The 23,372-nt window shown below is 38.7% G+C and overlaps 1 protein-coding gene across 9 annotated transcripts in view; it reads left to right on the plus strand.

Moving 5' to 3' along the window:
- The window catches only part of AOPEP (aminopeptidase O (putative)), a 200,956-nt gene that overhangs the window by 26,065 nt on the left and 151,519 nt on the right, over positions 1–23,372 (plus strand). For all 9 annotated transcript variants that reach the window (XR_004745988.1, XR_004745989.1, XR_004745990.1 and 6 more), the window contains exons 4-5: positions 9,091–9,244; positions 12,978–13,226. Coding sequence is in view for 6 of the 9 variants with exons in the window: in XM_035309148.1 (XP_035165039.1) it covers positions 9,091–9,244; positions 12,978–13,226 (403 nt within the window). In the remaining 3 variants the exon portion in view is untranslated. The remainder of the gene's footprint in view (positions 1–9,090; positions 9,245–12,977; positions 13,227–23,372) is intronic.

The raw sequence follows: 23,372 nt of genomic DNA on the forward strand, positions 1-23,372 counted from the left end.
TTCCTTTCCTTTCCTTTCCTTTCCTTTCCTTTCTTTTTTCTTTTCTTCTTTTTTTAATTTTTTTTTCTTTTCTTTTTTTTCCATAAGGCTAACACCGTGTATATCCTTTCTTAAGATCTCTGTGAAAGTAAGAAATAACATAAGAAGACTTTAATGGAAAGGCCAGCAGAGAGGAAATGACGCATTTTAGCTTCACTGTGCTAATGATGTGCTGAGTGAAAAGTGTGTAGTGAACAGGGAAGAACCAAATGCAGCATTAAAGCTGGCTCCTTTAGTAGACAAGTAACAATAGCAAACTTTTTTTTGGCTAAACTTTACTGAAGAGAAGCAGCAGATGTACCTACTCTATCTCTGTCCTTAGGTTCTTCCTTTCCCTCTCTGGGATCGCATTCCCCACTGTGTGGAAGACTCTACTTTCGGATCTATGTGGTGCACACGTAATTGATGACAGCCTCATCACCTGTTTGTGTATATACAGATAAAAATCACAGAATCACAGAACTGTAGGGGTTGGAAGGGACCTCGAAAGATCATTGGGTCCAACCCCCCTGCAGAGCAGGATCCTCAGAGCAAAAAAAATGGCAAATGACTGTAAGAGGGCTGTTCAGAATTGTAAAAAGGTAAAAAGAGATACTGCAGAAAGAAAGGACTAATATTGTGAAAAATGACGTAAATCATAATAATAATAATAAAAAAAAAACAAAATTCAAGTGTTAATCTGGCTAAATTCTTACTGAATTCAGGAATTCAGATTCACTGGCTTCTTTAGTAATACTTTTGGAAGTTAAAAAGATAAAAATGGCCTGTACTGTTAAATGACCTGTCCCACATAGATGTTGTCACTGTGCAGTTATGTGAGGTGTATGAAATCTATCCAACTTACAGTTTTGTCTTTACATTTATAATACACACCTGAAAGCCTTTCAGAGTGCCTTCAATGGAAATTATTTTTCCCTAGATTATTTACGTACAGTATGCTATTTCTGTGCTGCATATTTATAAAATTACATATAACTGGCAGAACACCAAAACATATTTTTTAAAATGCAATTTCTTGGAAAGAATAAGCATTTTGGCAAGCAGTTGTGAATGAATTTATTCTGAACAGAGCTAAAAGTTAGCTTAATACCTTTTTCCCTTAAAAAATGTATTTGTAACAAGCATGCAGGCAGACAAGAGAAGAAGCAAGGTTTATACCTATATGCATTTAAACAGAGATCTGCATTCTGCTTCATGGAACTACATCTCTTGATGCACAGGTGCTTTGATCCAACACTGGGGCTAGATTAGGCTAGACTAATCCTACGGAATAGTCAGATTCCTAATTTGCTGTTTGTAGTTTTTGGTAGTAGTGTATCCTAGAATAATAGAATCATTAAGGTTAGAAGAGACCTCCAAGATCATCTGGTCTAACCATCGCCCTACTACCAATATCACCCACTAAATCATGCCCCTAAGCACCATGTCCAACCTTTCCTTGAACACCCCCAGGGATGGTGACACCACTGGTCAACTGGGCAACCCGTTCCAATGCCTTACTGCTCCTTCTGAGATGAAATGTCTCCTAATTTCCAACCTAAAACTCCCCTGGTGCAACTTGAGGCCATTCCCTCTAGTCCTGTCACTGGTTATCTGCGAGAAGAGGCTGACCCCCAGCTCCCCAGAGCTTCCTTTCAGGTAGCTGTAGAGAGCACTAAGGCCTCCCCTGAGACGCCTCTTCTCCAGACTAAACAACCCCAGTTCCCTCAGCTGCTCCTCACAGGACTTGTGTCCCAGGCCCTTCACCAGCTTCATAGCCCTTCTCTGGACATGGTCCAGGGCCTCGATGTCCTTTTTGTACTGAGGGGCCCAAAACTGAACACAGTACTCGAGGTGTGGCCTCACCAGTGCAGGATACAGGGGGATGACCACCTCCTGCTGGCTACACTATTCCTGACACGAGCCAGGATGCTGTTGGCTTTCTTGGCCACCTGGGCACACTGCCGGCTCATGTTCAGGTGAGCATCGACCAACACCCCCAGATCCTTTTCCTCTGCACAGCTTTCCAGCCACTCTGCCCCAAGCCTGTGGTGTTGCATGGGGTTGTGACCAAAGTACAGGACCTGGCACTTAGCCATGTTGAACCTCATCCCACTGGCCTCTGCCTGTCGATCCAACCTGTCCAGATCCCTCCTCAGGGTTTCCCTACTCTCCAGCAGATGGATGCTTTCCACCAACCGGGTGTACTCCTTGCATATATATAAAGCTTTATATATATATATATGTGCAGTGTATGTGTAATATAAGCCATTTAGATGTTGGATTTACTTTTCAATGCTTCTCAGTTTAACTTTTGTTTCATTATTGTAACACATACACTGCACAAATATATTTAGTCAGAAGCACCTTAATGTTGATTTTGATTCATATTCAAGGGGTAGATATTCAACCATTAATTATGAAATCCAGTGGCTTGCTCTTTGTGTGATTACCTTCATATATTCTGTCTATATAGTTTCTATCTTGTGCTGCAGACTGCAATGCCAGCTAGAAGTTATGTTCAGTTATTACAAGTACAGTGATACAGAAGCCATCACCTGCACCGTAGCTAGCAGCAACAGCTCTTATTTAGGCTCTTCTCACTTTTCTCAAGGCAAAATGTAAGAGTCTGGCACTCACATTGATGGATATCCAATGTATATCAGGAATTACAGCATGTGAGTTGACAGCTTGTCACGTTTCATTGGAGCACCACTCCCATCAAGAAAGGCTGAGAGAACTGGGGATGTTCAGACTTCAGAAGAGAAGGCTCCAGGGTGACCCCATTGTGACCTTTCATTACTTAAAGGGGACTTATAAAAAGGAGAGCAACTCTTTGCTCAATCAGATAATGACAGGACAAGGGGGAATGGTTTAAAACTAATACGGGAAATTTAGATTAGAGATTAGGAGGAAATTCTTCACTTAGAGGGTGGTGAGGCACTGGAACAGGTTGCCTGGAGAGGTTGTGGATGCCCCATCTGTGGTGGTGTTCAAGGACAGGCTGGAAAAGGCCCTGAGCAATCTGATCTAGTGGGTGGCATCCCTGCCTATGGCAGGGGGGGTGGAACTGGTTGATTTTTTATGTCCCTTCCAACCCAAGCCATTTTGTTATTCCATGATTATATGCTCCTTAGCCCTCTGAGTCAGTGCTGAAGTAATGCTCCAGCATGAATGTGAGAGTGCTGTATGGGAAGTTCTGGTTTTCAGATGAGATCAAAGATTTCTACAAGTTACAAGGAAAGATGGAGGGTTCTTCACCCTCGTGCCTCAGCCAAATAGTAGTTTTGGGATAACTACTTACTAAACTGCATTTTTACATACTAGTGCTATCTCTTACCTTGTATATTAAATTCTGGGAGAGGGGGGTACCTTTCTTTTTGCCTAGAGGTAGCTGAGTTGTAGATTTTTGGTAAATCATAGAAGTTGTTTTAACTTAATAGTATTTTTTCCCCTAAAATTGTTTGCAGCAATATAAATATATACCCCACGAAACACAGACAATTTAAATAATCCATTAGGCATTAACCAATACTGACTCTCAGGTGTTTCTTCAGCTACAATGGAGTCTGCAGGACTCAAACAATTTTCATTATTTCAAAGATAATGCATTAAAAACTGTAGTAAGTCATTACATGATCCATTATTATTTCAAGTACAGGAAATAAATGGCCTTTAAGTAGTTCTTTGGAACAATTATATATATATATATAAAAAGGATGGTTTCTTTCTCTTGTTAAATGTAGTCCTAAATTTTGACTGTGATGTTTGCAAGTTTTACCTCATAGAATAGGTGATTGTTGCTGCATGGTCTGTGTAATTGTGATATGATAGATTTGCTATGCAGAACTGGAAATAAAATCATGTTTGGAAAAGAAAATACTTCACCAAAAGAAACTATGTATAGGAATCTAATTACTTTTAAATTAAGTTTGGTTTTAAGGAGAGGAAATAAGCATTACAAATAAAAGGATTCGGGTTCCCTTCCTTTATTTTTCCCACTGACTAACCCTTTCCTAATCTCTTGTTCCCAGGGTTTCCTTGCTTATTCTGAAAACGGTTTTGTGGAACAAAATGCTATTATTTCTAGTAGAGTCAGGGTAGCCATCTTATTTTTGACCTGCACTACTTCCTCATGCCCTAGAGGTGGTGCTGTCTACAAGGAAGCCACTGGAAAGTAGAGGGCAGGCACGAGAAATGGGAAAAGGAGCAGAATGGAGCTTGTGATCCCAGGGCATAGTGGGGATATAGATAAAGCAAAACAAAACAAAACCCACTGGTCTGAAGAAAGTTAAATAAATGAATTAAAGTTATGGAAGAAAACAGGAAGTTGAGAGATAGCCATACCAGAGAGAGAAGACAGAAGATAAATGGGACTCTTATTTGAAACAGTACTTCGTGGTAGTTTCTGTAGAGAAGTGTTGCCTATATAATGACCATTTAAGTCACTCATGAGTTAACACGTTTTAGAGAGAGCTCCCTTGCATGGCTGAGTCAGGACCTCTTAACCAAACGAAAGCACAAAATGGAAATGCATAGACAGGGGAAGCAGTGACCTACATACTGGGAAGATTATAGGGATTCAGCCTGGGATAGCATCAGGATAGCCAAGGCATAGCTGGAGTGAAGCTTGACTAGGGATGTGCAGAATAGCACAAAGATTTTCTACAGGTACACAAGACAGCAAAGGAAAACAAAATAAATCATAACCCCTATGATGAGTGCGACAGGGAACCTGGTTACAGCTGATGTGCAAAAGTCTGAGGTACTCAGCAACTTTTTTGCCTCAGTCTTCACCAGCAATTGCTCTTACTATACTTCCCAAATCTCAAGGCAGGGACCAAGAGAATAAAGTCCCGTCCACCATAGAAGATCAGTCCATGAGACCCAGTCACATGTGTCTTAGGGTCCTGAGGGAACTGGCAGATGAAGTTGCAAAGCCACTGTCCATCAAGTTTGAAAAGTCGTGGCAGTCAGGCGAAGTTCCCAGTGATTCAAAAAGGGGAAATGTAACACCCGTCTTAAAAAAGAGTAAAAAAGAAGACCCAGGGAGCTACAGACCAGCCAGTCTCACTTTTGTGCTCAGTAAGATCATGGAGCAGACCCTTTGGGAAACCATATTAAGGTGTATGGAAGACAGGGAGGTGCTTGGTGACAGCCATCATGGCTTCAGAAAGTGCAAATCATGCCTGGCTATCTTGGTGGCCTTCTACAACAGAGTGACAGCATTGGTGGAAAAGGAAAGAGCAAATGATGTTGTCTGTTGACTTGTGCAAAGCCTTTGATATGGTCCCACACAAGATCCTTGTCTCTAAATTGGAGAGACATGTATTTGATGCATGGACTATTTGGTGAATAAGGAATTGGCTGGATGGTTGCATCCAAGGAGTAGTGGTCAATGTCCCAGTCGTTAAGTGGAAATCAGTGACGAGTGGGGCCTCTCAGTGGTCCATATTGGGACTGGTACTTTTTACTATCTTAATTGGTGAAATGGACAGGGGAACTGAGTGCACCCTCGGCAAGTTTGTGGATGACAGCAAGTGATGTTAAGTGGTGCAGTTGATTTAACGGAGGGAGTGCTATCCAGACAGACCTTTGCAGGCTTGAAAGATAGGCCCACATGAACCTAATGAGATTCAACAAGTCCAAGGTACTTCACCTGAGTCTGGGCAGTCCCAGACACAGGGATGGACCACAGAAGAACTCATTGAAATCATCCCTGTGGAAAAGGACTTGGATCTGGAAAGGACTTCTGGTGGATAAAAAAAATCAACATGAGCTGGCAATGTGCATTTGCAGCCCAAAAAGCCAACCATATCCTGAACTGCATCAGAAGAATTGTGGCCAGCAGGTTAAGGGAGCTGATTTTGCCCCTCTGTTCCACTCTTGTGAGACCTCACCTGGAGTACTTCATTCAGCTCTGTGGACCCCAGCACAAGAGAGTCATGAACCTGTTAGAGCAAGTGCATAGGAGGGCCATGAAGATGTTCAAAGGGCTAGAGCACCTCTCCTATAAAAACAGGCTGAGAGACTTGGCATTGTTTAGCCTAGAAAAGAGAAGGCTCCAGGAATACCTACTGCTGTCTTCCAATACTTAAAGGGGGCCTACAAAAAAGATGGAGAGAGACACCGTGTCAGGGAGTGTAGTGAGATGACAAGGAGTGAAATAAAATAAGGTAGATTTAGATTAGATATAAGGAAGAAAATCTTTACCATAGGGGTGGTGAGGCACTGGAACAGGTTGCCTGGAGGACTTGTATATATCCCATCCCTGAAAGTGTTTCAGGTCAGGCTGGATGGGGCTTTGAGCAACCTGGTCTCGTGGGAGGTGTCCCTGCCTATGGCAGGGGGATTGGAACTGGGTGATCTTTAAGGTTTCTTCCAACCCAAACCATTTTGTGATTCTATGATCATGACAGTCCTCGTGATTCAGTTGTTCAAGAGAAAACCACTGTGGGATAAATATACAGTTATCATATACAGTTCCAGAGTATGAATATAGTAGGGCATCTAAAATCCCTGCAAGAAATAGAATGAGCCCGAGCTGCATGTGTAGAGACAATATAAATCTTGGATCTTGTTCTAGGAACATCCAGAGTTTGCATGGTCTCTAAAATGGATGCGAAATATACAGGACTTGGAAAACACATGAGGAGCTGTATGTCAGTTTCTTGTCTCTTCTTCAGGAAACCCAAGTTTACATAAATCTGGAGACACATATCAAGAAAACTGATTTTCTGTTTTCTTTGGTACCTTCTTCCTTTTTCAAGGTTTGCTCTGGCTCTGAAAATCATATGTTTGTTGCCAGCTCATATTAACTTGTGAATGCAGTACATGTTGTTCTTTTCTCTGGACTGCTAAACTGACTCCCCATTCATTTTGACATTCTGTTCAAATGAAATTAAAAAATAAATAAAAGAGCAGCAAAACCCCCAAAACCTCTATGGTCTTGCTTGCTCCAGCCTGTCTTGCTAAACATGTTTCTCATTGTAACCCTCTCCACTCCCTCTGTTTGCACAGCACAGGCCTCTTCCCTTTCCTTTTAGACAATCTTGTCACTGCTGTGGGAGCCTTCTCCTTTATACCTTCTCTGCCATTGTGAACAGTTTTTCTGTGACTGCCTTTTGACTTTCATTCTTACTTCAGAACACAGCTGAAGATGCATTAGTTTTTCCCCAAATTCTCTTCCTTTGCTGTTATTTGAAGGCTTTACTATTAACGTAACTGCATAGAACATTTTTAACACATCTTATATAACAGATGCTACACAGAGTGAAGTTTTTTAGACTACCTCTCAGTCTTTTGTTGCCCATTGAAGTGAAAGGAAAAGCTGCTATTGGCTTCAGTGTGTGCAGGCGTGGGCTTTAGCACAGTTTATATCAGTGAAGCTCTACATTGTACTACTACATGACAGTCTAGTAATAAAAAAAGATAAAAAGCTGCTCTCCTGGGTGGCATCTTTCTCTCAAAGTGGAATCTGCTTGCCTTGGTTCTTTGCTAGCTTTGATAATTTAAAAAAAAAAAAAAAAAAAAAAAAAGAATTTGGCAAAAGAGTTATCCTCTTTGTTTCAAATGTGTTTGGAGCAAATAAGTTCCCTCTACTCCCATGCTGTTGGAAGGTTAGGAAAATTACAGGAATAATATACGTTCAGCTGACAATACAGATCAAAGCTTTTTGATGGTAATGGTAAATGTTGCCAGAAGTAGAATGGACTGAGGAAGTATAGGTGGTTGCTAGGGCATGTAAAAGGCAGAGGCTTTATCTTCCTCTTAGATTGCTTTATACAGTATTGTTTTCTTATACAAAATAGTAGGTGGCAAAATTTATTGAGGCTAAGCAAAAAGTTTTTTTTACTTGTCATTTCTTTGAACAGCTTGATGTTCTGTGTGTCATTAAGTTAGGAGACCCACAGATACTTTGCTGTGCTGTTGTTTCTTTTCTCTATGCCTTGTGGCAGCCACGGGATTATTTTTTTTTTCTCTATTTTTTTTTTTTTTTTGTTGTTGTTTGTTTGTTTCGATAGTGTTCCGTAGCCCTGGTTTGAATACCATTGCAAGTATTAATGTTGTCTTAAAACAACTGAAGTTTGTATGTTTCCACAGTTTCCATGGCTACACTTACTTGCACATGCTTCTGTAGTTTGTAACTCATTTTAGGCTCATTCCAAGAGCTATTAAGGTATTAATATGGTGTAGTAACTGTATTTGCATCCATAAGCGAGTACTTGAATTTTATCCTTAAGCTGTATTCATTTTTAGAGGGACAAATGGAAAACCTAAGCAACATTTAAATTAATGTAAGGTATGCTGTCCTAATATATCCTCTAGTTTGTCCACACATGTTCACAGATACCGTCAGCCTATAGTGTACTCTCTGTCTTCCAGCACTGTGTTCCCATAATGATAAGACTCATCTTTTTACCTTCTAATAGACTTTCTAATCTTGTTATAGCAGCTCCTGGATTATCATGACCAAATCATTGACTTTGGCAATATCCCATCTGATTCTGAGCTTTGATTTCTCACTGCATGCTTGGCACGTCGTGTATCTCAGATTGCCAGGTCTGATTCACAAGCTCTAGTGTTCTTTGTAAAATCTTTCCTGTCAGTTTGGTACTGTCCAGAACACAAATAAAAGTGTTTGTTCTGTGCAAGGTCATACAGATAAGACTAAATCATGAGGTGGTGATCCAGTGTCAGAAGAATTAAATGTTAATGTTTTGTGTCTAAAGATTCTATTAGATTTTGTATCTGATGCACTTCTTGGGCAGTAAGAGTACAGTCATGTTAAGTTGCATTAATAACATCTCAGTAATGATTTTTTTTTTTTTTTTAATAGATAGAAAAATCAGCAGATAGAGGAATGTGGTTGTAAGCTAACAATACTGAACCTGTGATGGTTACATATGACTACTTTTACTTGTCTCAGTGAAATTATTTTTCCTTCTTCAACATAAATAACCATAATGTAGGGCAAGAGGTTTGGTCCACAATCTCAAGTACATAAAAATATCAAGTGCCGTCTGTGTGCTGTGACTGATGAGTCTGTACAAATGTTCTTTTTACTCACAGGTATCAAGAGCTGGTACTACTATGTGACTATGCCAATGCCAGCATCCACCTTCACTATCGCTGTGGGATGCTGGCAAGAAGTTAAACAGTCCTTCACACCTGCTGTCCAGACAAACAATGAGTTTTCTTTGCCATGTTCACAAGCTGATTTCAGGTTCGTGTTTAGATTATTGTTGAAAAATGGTATATATGGATAACATTTTCATTTACTCTGTGGAATGGAGCCATTTCAGTACAGGAATCAAAACAGAACTTTTTAATATGAACCAAAAAATCTTTACAGGGAAATAATTCCAAAGGCTTTATTTCACAGGTAATGATGTGGTTCTTTTTATGTGAAAACAGGCTGCTTAGTGAGTAATAGGTCTAATCCTAATGTCCTCTGGATTTGCATCCTACATCCTGTCATGCTTAATGCCCTTCTGTAACAGTACCAGATTCTCCATCTTCTATTACAATGCCTGCCTGCAAGATCTTTGATGCTACTAGGCTTGGGCCATTCTGTATACCTAATACCCTCTAGCACCATAGTGCCTACTCACTCCAAGTCTCCTACTTTTCCCTTCCAGTCCAGTCCCATCCTGAAGCTAGAGCTGGCCTTTGCAGTGTTTTGCCTAGGGTGATGTGTAGTATTGCAATGGTCGGGTGAAAGAAAGATGGATTCTTCATTCTGTTCAATAAAAAGAAAAGCCTGTTGTCCAGTATGTGCAGTGGCTACTTAGCTATCTTTTACAAACGTGTAGAAAAGTAATTATTTTGAATTTATCTATCCCTCTTTCTAATCCAGTCAAAACTGATCATTGTGTTTAAATTATTTTGGGGCTGTGAATGAACATCACAACAGTACATAGGCCTGCAAATGAGAAATGAAGTTAAAAATTAATTTTGTGGAGCAATATAGCTTGTTTCCACATGTATTCACCTTAGTTAACAGAAGTCTCAGACATGGCACTTGATTTCCTCACATATTACTGTCAGCTTTTCAAATTCCTTAAATGTTTTTTCTATTTTGCAATTAGAAGTTTAGCCTAAAAAAAAATTGTTAGGTAACTGTTTTAGGGCTAATGCTGTGTTAACATTAAGACTGTGGAAGTCCTTACCATTTTGACATTTGAGTTAGTGAGACTTTGGAAAATGAGGACATAATTATTGGAATTTAAAATTAAAGGATTCTGTGGTTTGCAGCTTGACTATTTTTTTTTTTTTTTAATTCTAATAAGTCTTGAGAATAGGAACTTCATGTTTTGTCTAAGACCAGTAAGACATGCCTGGTCAAGCTTTAAAATAGCTTATAGGTTTGATAAACTTTTAGAAATTGTTTCATATTTATTCATCTACTATTTATATATTTCTAATATGACTACCTAAACAGGAATACTCAATAATTGTTAACTATATATTCCTCTAAAGTACAGCCTGTTCAGGAATAGGTATTTTTATTGATTTAATGCAAAAGATTATTCTGACAGTGTGGTGATAGAGTAAATGAGCTTTTTTTTTTTAAAACAAAACAAAACAAAACAAAAAACTTCTGGAAACTGGGAAATGTATTTGTACCTTTTTCTAGCAAAAGTTACTGCAAGTTTTAATCAGTATGATGGTCATTATTATTATCCCTTTTGGATGAGTTAGTTGACAGAGATGAGGTGATGTATCTACAACAGATGGAGTAGTGACATTGAAATAAATAAAACTAATGTCTTGAAAGAAAAACTTACAAAAAATTAATGTTTATTTGGGAGTTAGGAAAACAAATACTTATTATTTATTTTAGTTATTAAGACTATGTAACCAAGCCATTAGTGGAGCTTTCTGGAAAAGATGTGAAATAGGTATAGACAAGCAGATACTAATGTAGTGTCTCACATAAGATAACAGGGATATCCTCTTCGATGTCAGGAAGACGAGGGATTTCTGAAGGAGGCATGTAAAGGTGTAATGTGATTTATATCCATGTGCCAGTGAGTTTGACGTAAGGAGACTGTGTCAAAATATTAAGCGGAGCTAGAATGTAAAATAAGTTTCCTATCTTCTTAAGGACTCCATGACAACTTTCACAAGAGATAGGGTGCTAGTTTTCTGGTTCCTGCCTCACTCAACCATGACAATTAAATACAAAGTGTGGTGGTTTTACCGTGCTAGGCAGTTGAACACCACAACCGCTCTCTCACTCCCCCTCCTCAGATGAGGAGGGGAAGAAGTAAAGGAAAGAACAACTCACGGGTTGAGATAAGGATGATTTAATTAAAAAGGGGAAATATATATATATATATATAATTAAGGAAATATTATTATTAATTAAACAATTCAACTAAAGGGAAAAAAGGGAAAGGGGAAAAGGGAGGGGGAAAGGGAATAACTAAACAAAACAAGTAAAGGCTATGTGGAAGTGCAGAGGAAAGAAATTACTCTCTACTTCCCACAAATGAGCGATGCTTGAAGCAGGGCCTCAACGCACCACGTCCTTGAAGCAGGGCCTCAACGCACGTAGCCAGTGTTCGGGAGGAGGACAGACGTTTTCGCAACGAGAGCCCACCCCTCCCCTCTTCTTCCTTTTTCCACCTTTTATTGCTGAGTGTGACATCATATGGTATGGAATATCCCTTTGGGTGGTTTAGGTCAGCTGCCCTGCTGATGTTTCTTTCTCACTTTTTGCCCACCCCCTAGGAGGGTCAGCTCTTCTCAGCAGCAGACACAACACTGGTGTGATACCACTGCTGTTCTAGCTACAAGTGCAGAGCGCAGCACTGTATGGGCTGCTGCAGGGAAAGTTAACATCCCAGCCAGACCCAGTACACAAAGTTACATTCTTTAAGAGAAAAAAATATTCTGGTTTAAACCACCCTTTGGAAAAAATGCGCAATGATGGATGTAGTTTCTCTACTAATATATGTAATCAGTGTCTACATCTTTCACTGAAAAAAGTTATATAAGGTGTTAGAAGTTTTGGCACTTCTGCAAAATGTAGTTCTTTCTGACATGTTTTCTTCTGTTTTTGTGTGTCAGTACTCACCTGGAGCGTGATCTTACAAATATAAATGGTTTTGGTGATACTTGGTGCAGTAATAGTAAATGCTTTGCCTGTCAAGGCATAGTAGAACCAGCTTCTCTAAGATGAAATCTGAAATCAAGGAGAGTTTCTATGCTGCACAGAAGACAAGCTAGGAGGTGAAAACATGAAGCTGATTTCTGCTTTGATACAAGTCTATTTGGGCAGATAAATTGTTGTAAAGGTGTATGACTCAGTGTTTAGGAAGGATCAAATTTACTCTTCTTTCCAGCTACAGCTATGAGTATTCTCTAAGGGTAATGTAAAATAATCTAGATCCTAATGTGGTAGCTTCAAATGTCTATGATGATAAGACTGAATTGATATCTAATGTTTTGACTTGAGAAAAATAAAAATAAAAGCTGCTAAAACTCCTAGAGAATTTTTTGGTGACAACAACAACAGAAAAACTTCAAATTTCATTATATTGCACCTAATATGTTTATGGGGTAAATAAAAATATTATGATTTAAATAGAATTCTCTGAACAAATATTTTTGTATTATTACTTAGTTTATCTACATTTCCAGCACTTGTTCAATTGATTCACATCTATTATAAATACAAGGTTTGACTACTCTCTTCTTTTTTAGTTATGAGTAACTATATCACTTTCAGTGAGGTAAGTAGTAAAGATTCTGAACTATGTTTTCACAGTGCTTTGCATGAGTGAATGGTATGAGAAGATAAATGATGTGGTTTTATGTGAACTAACTCTGTGATTCTGGTGTCTAGAAAATATTGTTCCAGTGCCTAGGAAATATCCCTGTGTTAATATATGCTGTTGTGCATGTTTCTGATACCATATTAAACTATTTTTTGTTGTTGTTATTATCAGAGGGCATGAAGAAAGCTGTGGACATGTGGAATATCCCTGCCGTTTCCAAAATCCTGCTGCCAGGTTGCAGAGAGTCATTCCTTACAGAGTCTTTGCTCCATGGTGTCTTATGAAATGCTGTGAAGAACATCTACTTCAGCTTATTCCTCAGTGCCTCTCAGCTGCTTACGCCACACTGGGCACCCATCCCTTTTCCAGGCTTGATGTTTTGATAGTTCCTTCCAACTTTTCCAGCCTGGGAATGGCTAGGTAAAGAAAGTTCATCTTCTGTATTTATTTAGACTCCTTTTAATCATCTAATTAACAGCGTCAAATTTCTATCCATATAAAGTTGCTGTGTTATTCTTGTTAATCTATTTTGAAGCTCTAGTTGTTGCTAAGTAGGCTTTTCTTGGTAGTTTTACTTACATCCTTTGTGCTATGAACTTAAGGCTCATAAGGCTCAGGAAGAAAAATATAAGCTTATTAGATATGTCTCTGATTTTCTTCATTTGCAAAACTGAAGTTCTTTCATTATGTCTATTCATTTCAGTACTTGATGCTGCTATCGTTCTATGTTTGCTTTTGTCAATGGCTTCACCATTATGTCCTGACAAAACAAGAGCATCCTAAAATTCAGATAGAGAGTTTATTCATAGGCTATTTGTGATTTATGATTTTCTAGTCAAACACTGGGCTTTGGAAGCTGAGGAAGGCAAACTGTAAGGATTATATTATCAAATTTTCATGGAATTTTGGAGAACAGAAAGCTTTATTATTATTATTATTATTTTTTACAGTACAGTTTCCAGTTATGCAGTGACAATAAAATTTTAGTTCTACTAGTAAGGCAGTGTCTAACAAATAAAATTCCCCATTTATTTTTTTTATGTTTTAAGAAATATGTACATTGGTAATCAGATACAGTATTTATTCATAGCAGAGAATGAAATATTATTTTTATTCACTGTTTGCCTAGTGCCAACACTAGAATAGATGATTTGAGGCAGATATAACATGGAAAAAAACATCCAAAGGAGGAATTAAAGGCAATGTTCTTTTGAAAGGGGAGGACTGAAGGGAAAGCTATATTTACAGACTATTCGTTTTGTATGGAACTATTGGAGCAGTTGTCAAATGCCAGCCTAAGTGCTTAGACGAACTAAAAGTTTGAACTGCTAAGCTTATTGTGTTAGATTTATTTTTACAAACTGTATAATTAAGCAAGTAATGAAACTTTTGGTTTCATGCTACATGTTTTGATTTATATTTCAGTAGATTTCTTTCTCCAGCTTTCTTCTTGCAATGTTATTAAAGAAAAAATGAGAAAATACTGCTAGCATGCAATAATAATATTGTATAGATTTTGGCTTAGATTTACTTTCACTTTTAAAAAGATCTATAACATTTAAGACTTCAGTGTTCAGTGACATTCTCCTTTGTCAGATAAGCCTCATTGCTTTATAAATAACTTCACTGAGTTTGCAATGATAGTTCTTTGCTCAATTAACTCATAAATGAAAGTGTCAAGAGACTTGCATGACTCCTGGTTGCTTTGGATGTCTACCACAGATTATATTGTCTGATGCTTTGCATGGAGGTTTGATTTGTAGGTAAGCGTGACGTTGAGTAACATATTCTTGAAGCCATATGAAATGGGGAGAGCAGCTTAGTGATTTCTTATTTCAGAGCCATGGTGCTTAAAGGTTGACATGGGTCCTTATGGACCATCACTGTAAATGAGGAGGAAAATAGCCATTTTACGTAGATGTATGACAAAAATAATGATCAGTAGAACCAGGAAGGACAAGATGTACTCACAACATAAAAAGAAAGAGAAAGGGACAAGAGATGTTTAGGCCAAAATGACAGCACACAGTAGATGAAATCTTCAAGGTTCATTTGCTGGTATGCTATGTCTCTTTAGGAAGATGTCAATGCTTCCCCTGCATGTACCTTTCCCAGAATCTGTAGGGAATGCCTGCAGGGTGTTCTGTTGCAAAACCATCTGTGGTTATCCAGATTGCGTATTCTGAATATTGTAATAGTGCTTTCTTTGTGAAGGAGATGAGAAAACCTATGAGCATTATTACAATATTTCCTTATGCTGCTTCTAACAACTGTCTGTTCCAAGTGATCCATATCATTGAATATAAGTGAAGGATGAAAGAAAGGACATGCATACTTCCTGATGCTTTTCTTTCAACAGTTCATCAAGCCAAGCACATTCAAATTTAAAAAAATGGAAATAAAGGAATAATTTAAGCTGTTTAAATGTCAAGCTGTTTGGACAGCAAAGGGAATTATTAAGTGACTCATAATAGCTCGTTTGTTCTTGTTTCATGTGATTTTTTTCAAACAGAGGTTCTGTGCATGTAGCAAGCTAATGTAAATGGTTAATTCCTGCCCATGCAATGATAATTACCCAAATGATTTCAGTTAAGACTAAGCTATGTGCAAAACCATGCCCAAAGCCACATTAAAAAAAAAAAAAAAAAAAAAAAAAAAAAAAAAGTGTGCTATTATCTTGGGTTAAAAAGGGTGCTGTACTATTTACTTTTTTATCTTCTAGTCTATCTGTAGCAGTATAAACATAACAGCATGCCAGCACAAAGGGATTGTTGTTTTGAGAATTCTAATTGTACTCCTGTCTGCCAGGGAAGGAAACAGTCATAAATTTTAGTCATTATCTTAAGTTTCAGGGCTTTAGAGTGTTTGGCACTTTTCTTTCTCTGTTCCTCATTAGCTGATACTTACTGTGTTTTTTATATCCCAAAATACTTCCCTTTTCTTAAGGGGGTTGTTTCCCCAGCATGTTAGAGTGGTATGAAATGATGATAGTGCATGCATAGAGTGACCTAATTAGGCGTTTTAAGATGTCAGTTGCAGCAGCCACTACTGTGGGGTAGCTACATTTGTCTTGAAGTCTGACTTTATGGGAAAAACTCTACTTGAAAGCATGTTCATTTTACCTACATTTTCTGTACATCTCTTCATGTCTTTTTAAATTTGCTATGGATTTCTGTATGGGAGCAGAATCTTGATTTTATATAATAATTGCAGTCATCATCTCTTGCTTCCTGCAGATCTTTGAAGATGGAAAATTTAATTTTGCATTCCTTTTGGTTTTCACGCTATTTTAGTTCAAGTGACTATGGTATAGCTTCTCCCAGATTTATATTAGGAAAAGAAGAATGTGGCCCACATGTCTTTGTTGGTCATGTTATGTTAAACCATACATTAAAAAAAATAATAAAAAAATAATAAAGCATTGTTGACCAAATTTACATAGCTGAAAAGCTGGAGATTCAGTGCTTTCTGTAGAACTTCCAGAGTTACACGAACACTTAACAGCACTTTTCATCTGATTTTAAGTTCTCTCACCAGCAGAAGAGAGAGAATTGGAGGAAGAAGAGTAGTGAAAAAAAGGAGACCACAAAGACTCTGAAGCTCCTAATCACATTGTTCAGGGAAGAGGTTACTGACCTCCCGTTACACCGTAAGATGGCCATCTTTTTTGTGCTTTGAGAGCTAACAGGTTAGAAACAGGATATTAGATGTAGCTCCATGGTTTTGTTTCTGCTGATGACACTGAGGAATTGACTCCACTGGCATTTAAATACCAAGATTATTCCACAGTTGCCAGTACAATGACTGGAAGGGACCTTATGCCCATCCAGTTCCACCGCCCTGCCATGGGCAGGGTCACCTCCCACCAGCCCAGGCTGCCCAAAGCCCCATCCAGCCTGGCCTTGAGCACCTTCAGGGATGGGGCATCCACAGCTCCTCTGGGCAGCCTGTGCCAGGGCCTCACCACCCTCTGAGTGAAAAATTTCTTGTGGATCATAGAATCACAGTATAGTGGGCCAGTAGAGTTACTCATGTGAACAAAACTGGTGGAAAGACTTCAAATAAAAAATAGGGTTTGTGTGTTCCCTGGGCATACACTGTCTTCAGATCAATTCATTCCCAGTCCAGTTTTGTTGGTCCCATTTGAAAGCCCAGTGTTTCAAAATCTCTTCCTACTGATCTCCAGCTCGTTAATCTCCTTTCCTTTTGGCAAAACCTACAGAACCTCTGAATTCTATGTTCTGTTTCATTCCATCTGGGAAAAACATTCTATCAAATATAGACTCATGGAGGGCCTTTCACTGTCACACTGATGTTGTGCATTTCTAGGGCCTTCAAAACTGCTTACCATCCTTCTACTTTTTCATGGCAAATGCACTGATACTTATTTTACTCCCTTGGAGGCTGTTTGCTTTTATTTATGCTGAGTTGAAGGACTTTTTTAGAAACAATGGTCTTCAAATTTTTTGTTTGTTTGTTTGTTTTTTGTTTCAAGCACACATAGTTGGAATAACGTAAGATTAGAACTTGTTCTGTTTGAATTTGAAAACTGGTACTTTAAATGTACTAGTGCTAGCACAACAAAAAATTTGTAAGTGAAGCACCACGTATCACTTATGTGACTAGTCACATCACACGTTGCCAGGAGCTATGAGAGTACAATGAAATGAGTGTTCTTTGGTATGTACCCTGCTCTTATGTTTTTCTATAAGCATTTAATAACTTAGTTTTTCAGCTCTAGTAGCTTCTGAAAATAGAATAATGGGATATATTGACCTTTGGGCTTAGCTGTTTGGTTGTTTGTACAGCAATTTTGCTCAGCAGAGCTAGCAAATAACTAAGACCAAAGAACCTGTAAGTAAGATACCGATATTTTCAAAGGAGAATCCTGATGTTAGGCTCTTTGAATCCTGTTTGGGGTCTAAAATAAGTGATGTTATTTTCAAATATATTTGACACCCTTGAAACCCAAATGGCATTTGATGACTGAAATGTAGAGGGTCCTTAGAATCTTTGAATATTTGTAAAACACATCAACTTATGTTGCTGGCTAACAACCCAGCTTTGTCTCTATTCTTCTGTCATGCAAATGGTCCTAGGTGGGACCTATCAAGTAGAAAGAATATCCCTTTTTTCTAAAAAACGTATTTCAGCAGTACACTTGAGTGTTTCCAGGTCGTGTCACTAAGGTTGTTAATTTTTTAAAATTAAAATGAAAACAACAACAACAAATCAGGCTCTTTGATCTGTGTGTGTGTAGCCATCATTTATCCAATCTGTAAATCTACAGTGTTCCAATGACAACTGATAAGTCTATAGAAAGCCACAACTACTGGAAACCATCCAAATGTCAAACCTAAATTTCAGTCTTTAGCATTGTTCAGTCTTGCAGAGCTTGCCTCAGCTCAAGCCTTTTGTGAGAGTATACATTTATATAAAGTTTTTGGTCAGCATTTTGAGTTGTGTAAGTTTTAGGAAATATTTGCAAGAGTAAAGCTTAAGCATGAACACTCCTTAGTCTATTTTTGGCATATCACTAGTTAGTTATCCAGACAGAAATAACCACATACAAGAGGTCAAGCTAAAAATATGATGTCTGGAGAAAGAAAAATGGATTTTTAACCTATTTTTGATGCATTATATAGTGAGAATCTTAACTGGAATCTTGTGTACTTGGTTGCTTGTATGTCTGGTGTGATTTTTTCCTTTTTTTTTCCCTTTTTTCCCCTTTCCCCCTTTTTAATTTTTATCTTTTCCTTTTCTTCTTTTTTTTTTTTGTCTTATTTTCCTTTTTCTTTTCTCTTTTTTGTCTTTTTTTTTGTCTTTTTTTTTTCTCTTCTTTTTTCTATATATGAGAGTCTGCAAGTTGTCTGAGAATTTAATGCCTGATACTACAAATGATTTTGCATGTCCTCAAGTTTACTAGCAAGAGTCCTTTACGTTTTGATCAAAAAACATGCTTGCATATCTACTTTATATATTTGTTACCAGGATTGTGACGTGGTTAAAGTCCAAAGTTCATAAGCTAAATTTGGTGTAATGATGCAAGTAAATTTAATGTCATTTGAATTTAAACAAAAGTTTATTGAGCTTATACCTCCTACCAATATTTGCAAGTAGTGGTTGTTTGCTTTGCTCAGTGCTTTTTGTTTAATAGAAGTTGGAGTATAGTGGAGAGCACCTAGGAGGAAGTAGTATCTGTCCTTCTTGTATTTCTGAGATCAAGAATCAAGCATGAAATTTGACTGAAAATAACAAATAGTCCATTCATCAATGCAAACAAAAGTGCTAAATCAGAATGGAGCATAAATCATTTTTTAATCCTAGGCTTTCTGTTTTCTTTCTGAGTTACAGTACCACCTAGGCTGATTTTGTTACAAAAGGTCACAAATTAACAAGTTTTTCAAGAGGCAATTTTTACAGTTAGCATTTTTTCCTTTGGAAAATTAAATATTTTGTAAAATCACATGCAAATAAGTAAAAATTGTTTATTTTAGTATTGTGGACATTCTGTATGAAATCCATGTTGTCTAGCACAAGGACTACCACAGTGAGTTGTAAGTATAGAGATTCATTTTAATTTATATGGGGTTCCTTTCAAATAGTACTTCTTCTGGTAGATACTTGGAGTGTTTGCTAGCTTTAAATGCTCTGTTGCAATAAAACAAAGCTGCTATAAATAATAATCTCAGTATACCTATGCTTAGCAAAGGGTCTCCAGAGATTTGCCTTGTGGAATGGAGAGGGGGAGATGTGATACCAGCTGAGCAAATACTTGGCAAGAGAGGAAAAGTTGGGTATCTATTTAAAATGTTGTTTTTGTTTTTAATACTGGAAAAGCAGCCAGACATGATATTCAAAACTGACTATATGGCTATATTGGCTATAACCTACATTCAGTTTTGAATTTAAAGAGGTCTGATACATGTCTTCTAGCCATCTAAATATTTAGCACATTATGTTTGATTTTTGTCTGTCTTTTCCTTGATTTTTTTCACTGTTGTAGAAATCTGGATCTGGTCTTAAATTCTTCAGAATTAAGTCAAATTTTTATTAAATTAATATTGATCTAGTGGCAGAGTAGCAATTTAGTAATTTTTACTTTTGCTGAAGCATTACCATATTATTTCAAGACAATAAAGCTATACTAAATTCATCTGTGTTGGGGACTTACCTGTTAGTAGCAGTAAGTCAGAGTATGTGGCTGTAAAACACGTGTATATTAACTTAGTGGTATTTTCACATTCAGAACATTTTCTGACTTTTATCTGGAGCCTGAGGTGTAATTTGCTACCACTACAACCACAGTCCTTCATCCAGTTGTCATTTTGTGATCAAACCAGGATTTGGAGTACGTGAGGCACAATATATTCCTTACTAATGTGCCAAGCCATCTTGTTAGTCTATTAACTATTAACAGATGTCCTTTTGAATGCAAACCTGCAAGAAAAATAAAACAAGATCATCTCTTGATGGAAACCAAAATTTGTTTTGCATCATATTATAAAATTGCTTGTCCTGGTTTTAGCTGGGATAGGGTTAATTTTTTTCATAGTACCTGTTAGGGTGCTCTGTTTGGGATTTTTGATGAAAATAGTGGTAGCAACATGCTGATGCTTTAATTGTTGCAGAGCAGTACTTATACAAAGCAAAGGACTCTGTTTCTTGTGCTGCCATGCCAGTGAGGCTGCTGAGGGTGCACAATGAGCTGTGAGGGAGCACAGCCAGGACAGCTGGCCTCAAATGACCAGATGGATATTCCATACCATATGACGTTGTGCCCAGCAATAAAACTTGGGGGGAGTTGGCTGGGGAGGCTGCCATTGCTCAGGGACTGGCTGGGCATTGGGCAGCTGGTGGTGAGCATCTGCACTGTGCATCACTTGTTCTGTGTATTCCCTTCCCTTCCCTTCCCTTCCCTTCCCTTCCCTTCCCTTCCCTTCCCTTCCCTTCCCTTCCCTTCCCTTCCCTTCCCTTCCCTTCCCTTCCCTTCCCTTCCCTTCCCTTCCCTTCCCTTCCCTTCCCTTCCCTTCCCTTCCCTTCCCTTCCCTTCCCTTCCCTTCCCTTCCCCCATTATTTATTAGATAAAAATTCTTAAAATTGGCTCTTATACAGGAATTCACTTACATGAAATGACTGAAATAAACATTACATTGTGTAGAATAAGCCTCTTAATATGTCCTATTACTTTAAACTGAGGCTTTAAGTTGGAACATGAAGCAATTCCTTCTTCATTCCCTCCATCTCTCTTGGCTTTAGCTGCAAAAAATGTTATTTCCTCCTGCAGTAATTGGAGAGTTAATGGGGCTCTTTGTGCTGCTACTGTAGAATAGCGCCTGCATTTTATTAAATTCTGAGATTGGAGTTATTGCAGAGCCCACTAGCACCGTTATAGTTAATCATTTCCAATATAAACTTCTATTCAAGTTTATAACTGACTGTAAAAACTTGTCCCTGGCTTAAAGATGGCATAAAATGCTTTGGCTCATGAAAAGTATGTATATATACACATATATGAAGGGCAACTCTATGATTGTGTATATTATATATATATCATACACATTATATATGCTTAACCGTGTATGTATACATAGTCATATTGTTGGCAAACAAAGGATGTGTGGGTGGTATGTTGGCTGGAAACTGTCTTGGGCACAGCCAACATGAAGTGAAAGGTTTTTTGATCTTTGGAGAAGTAAGGAAGGCAGTTAGCAGCTGCTTTGGCTTTCCAGAGGGCAGACACTGGCCTGTTTAGAGACCTGGTTGACAAGAGACCCTCAAGAGGCGGTTCTAAAGGCAGAGCAGTCCAGGAAAGCTGAACTTTCTTCAAGAATGAAATCATAAAGGAGCAGGAACTGGTTGTTCCAATGCACCAAAAGTTGTGCCAGCCAGGAAGAAGATGAGCCTGGCTGAACAGAGAGCTTCTTCAGGAACTCTGGAACAGAAAGAGTTTATGAGCTCTGTAAGAGTGGATGGGCAATTCAGGAGGACTACAGAGCTGTTGTCAAGTTGTTTTCTATCTTTTCTCAAGGGAGAAAATTAAAAGGGCCAAAAGCTGACTGGAACTCCATTTGACTAGTGCAGTAAAATACAAAAAAAATGTTTTTGTAAATACATCAACAGCAAAAGGAGGACTAGGGAGAACCTCAGTCCTTTATTGGATGTGAGGGAAAACATAGTGCTGAAAGATAAGGATAAAGCTGAGGCATTTAATGACTTCTGTGTGTCAGCTTTCATTAGTAAGGCCAGTTGTTCTCAGGGTACCCAGAAAATGTGACTTCAGTCTACAAGGACAGCAGGAAGGAAGAGCCAGGGAACTACAGGCCTATCAGTCTGACTTCACTCCCATGGAAGGTTATGGAGATCATCCTGAGTGCCATCACATGGCACGTAAAAGACAATCAAGTGATCAGAAGCAGCCATCATGTTTTATGAAGGGCAGATCCTGCCTGACTAACCTGATTTCCTAATACAAGATGATCTTAGTAGATGAGGGAATGGCTGTGGATGTTGCCTACCTCAATTTTAGTGAAGTGTTTGACAGCATCTCCCACAGTATTGTCCTGGAGAAACTATCTGCTTATGACATGGACAGGTGCTTGGTAAAGAACTGGCTGGACGGCCGGGCTCAAAGAGTCATGGTGATTGGAGTTATATCCAGTTGGAATCCAGTCACCAGTAGCATTCCACGTGTCTCAATACTAGGAATAGTTTAGTTTTTGTCAATGATCTGGATGAGGGGATCAAGTGCACCCTATGTAAGCTTGTGGACAATACCAAGTTAGGCAAGACTGCCCATCTACTTGAGTGTAGAAAGGCTGTGCAGAGGGATCTGGATAGGCTAGATCAATGGGTCAAGTCTGATCACATCACATTCAACAGTGTGATCAGTAATCTGTTGAATGGCATCCAACAAGGCTAACTGCAGGGTGCTGCACTTGTGGCATAACAACCCCATCCAGCCGAATAGGCTTTGGGAAGAGTGGCTGGAAAGTTGCTCAGCAGAAAAGCACCTGGGAATGCTGGTCAACAGCCAGCTGAACATGAGCCAGCAGTGTGCCCAGGTTGCCAAGAAGGCCAACAGCATCTTGGCTTGTATCAGAAATGGTGTGGCCAGCAGGACTAGAAGTGATCATCTCCCTATACTTAGTGCTGATGAGACTGCACCTCGAGTGCTCTGTTCAGTGTTGGGCCCTTCACTATAAAAAGGAGAGCGAGGTGCTGGAGCTTGTACAGAAGTTGAAGAAGGTGAAGGGGCTAGAAAACGAGTTATGAGGAGCAACTGAGGGAACTGAGGTTGTTTAGTCTGGAGAAGAGGTGTTTAGGGCAACCTCACCACTCTCTATAACTACATGAAGGGAGGTTGCAGCAAGGAGGGTGATGGTTGGTCTCTTTTCTCAGGTGACAAGTGATAGGACATGAGGAAGTGGTCTCAAGTTGCACCAGAGGAGATTTGGATTGAATGCAAGAAAGAATTTCTTCACAGTGAGGATGGTCAGGCATTAGAATGGGCTGCCCAGGGAAGTGGTGGAGTTGCCATCCCTTGAGGTGTTGAAGAGATGTGTG

This window comes from Oxyura jamaicensis, chromosome Z, assembly GCF_011077185.1.
Source record: "Oxyura jamaicensis isolate SHBP4307 breed ruddy duck chromosome Z, BPBGC_Ojam_1.0, whole genome shotgun sequence".
Taxonomy (NCBI): Eukaryota; Metazoa; Chordata; class Aves; order Anseriformes; family Anatidae; genus Oxyura; species Oxyura jamaicensis.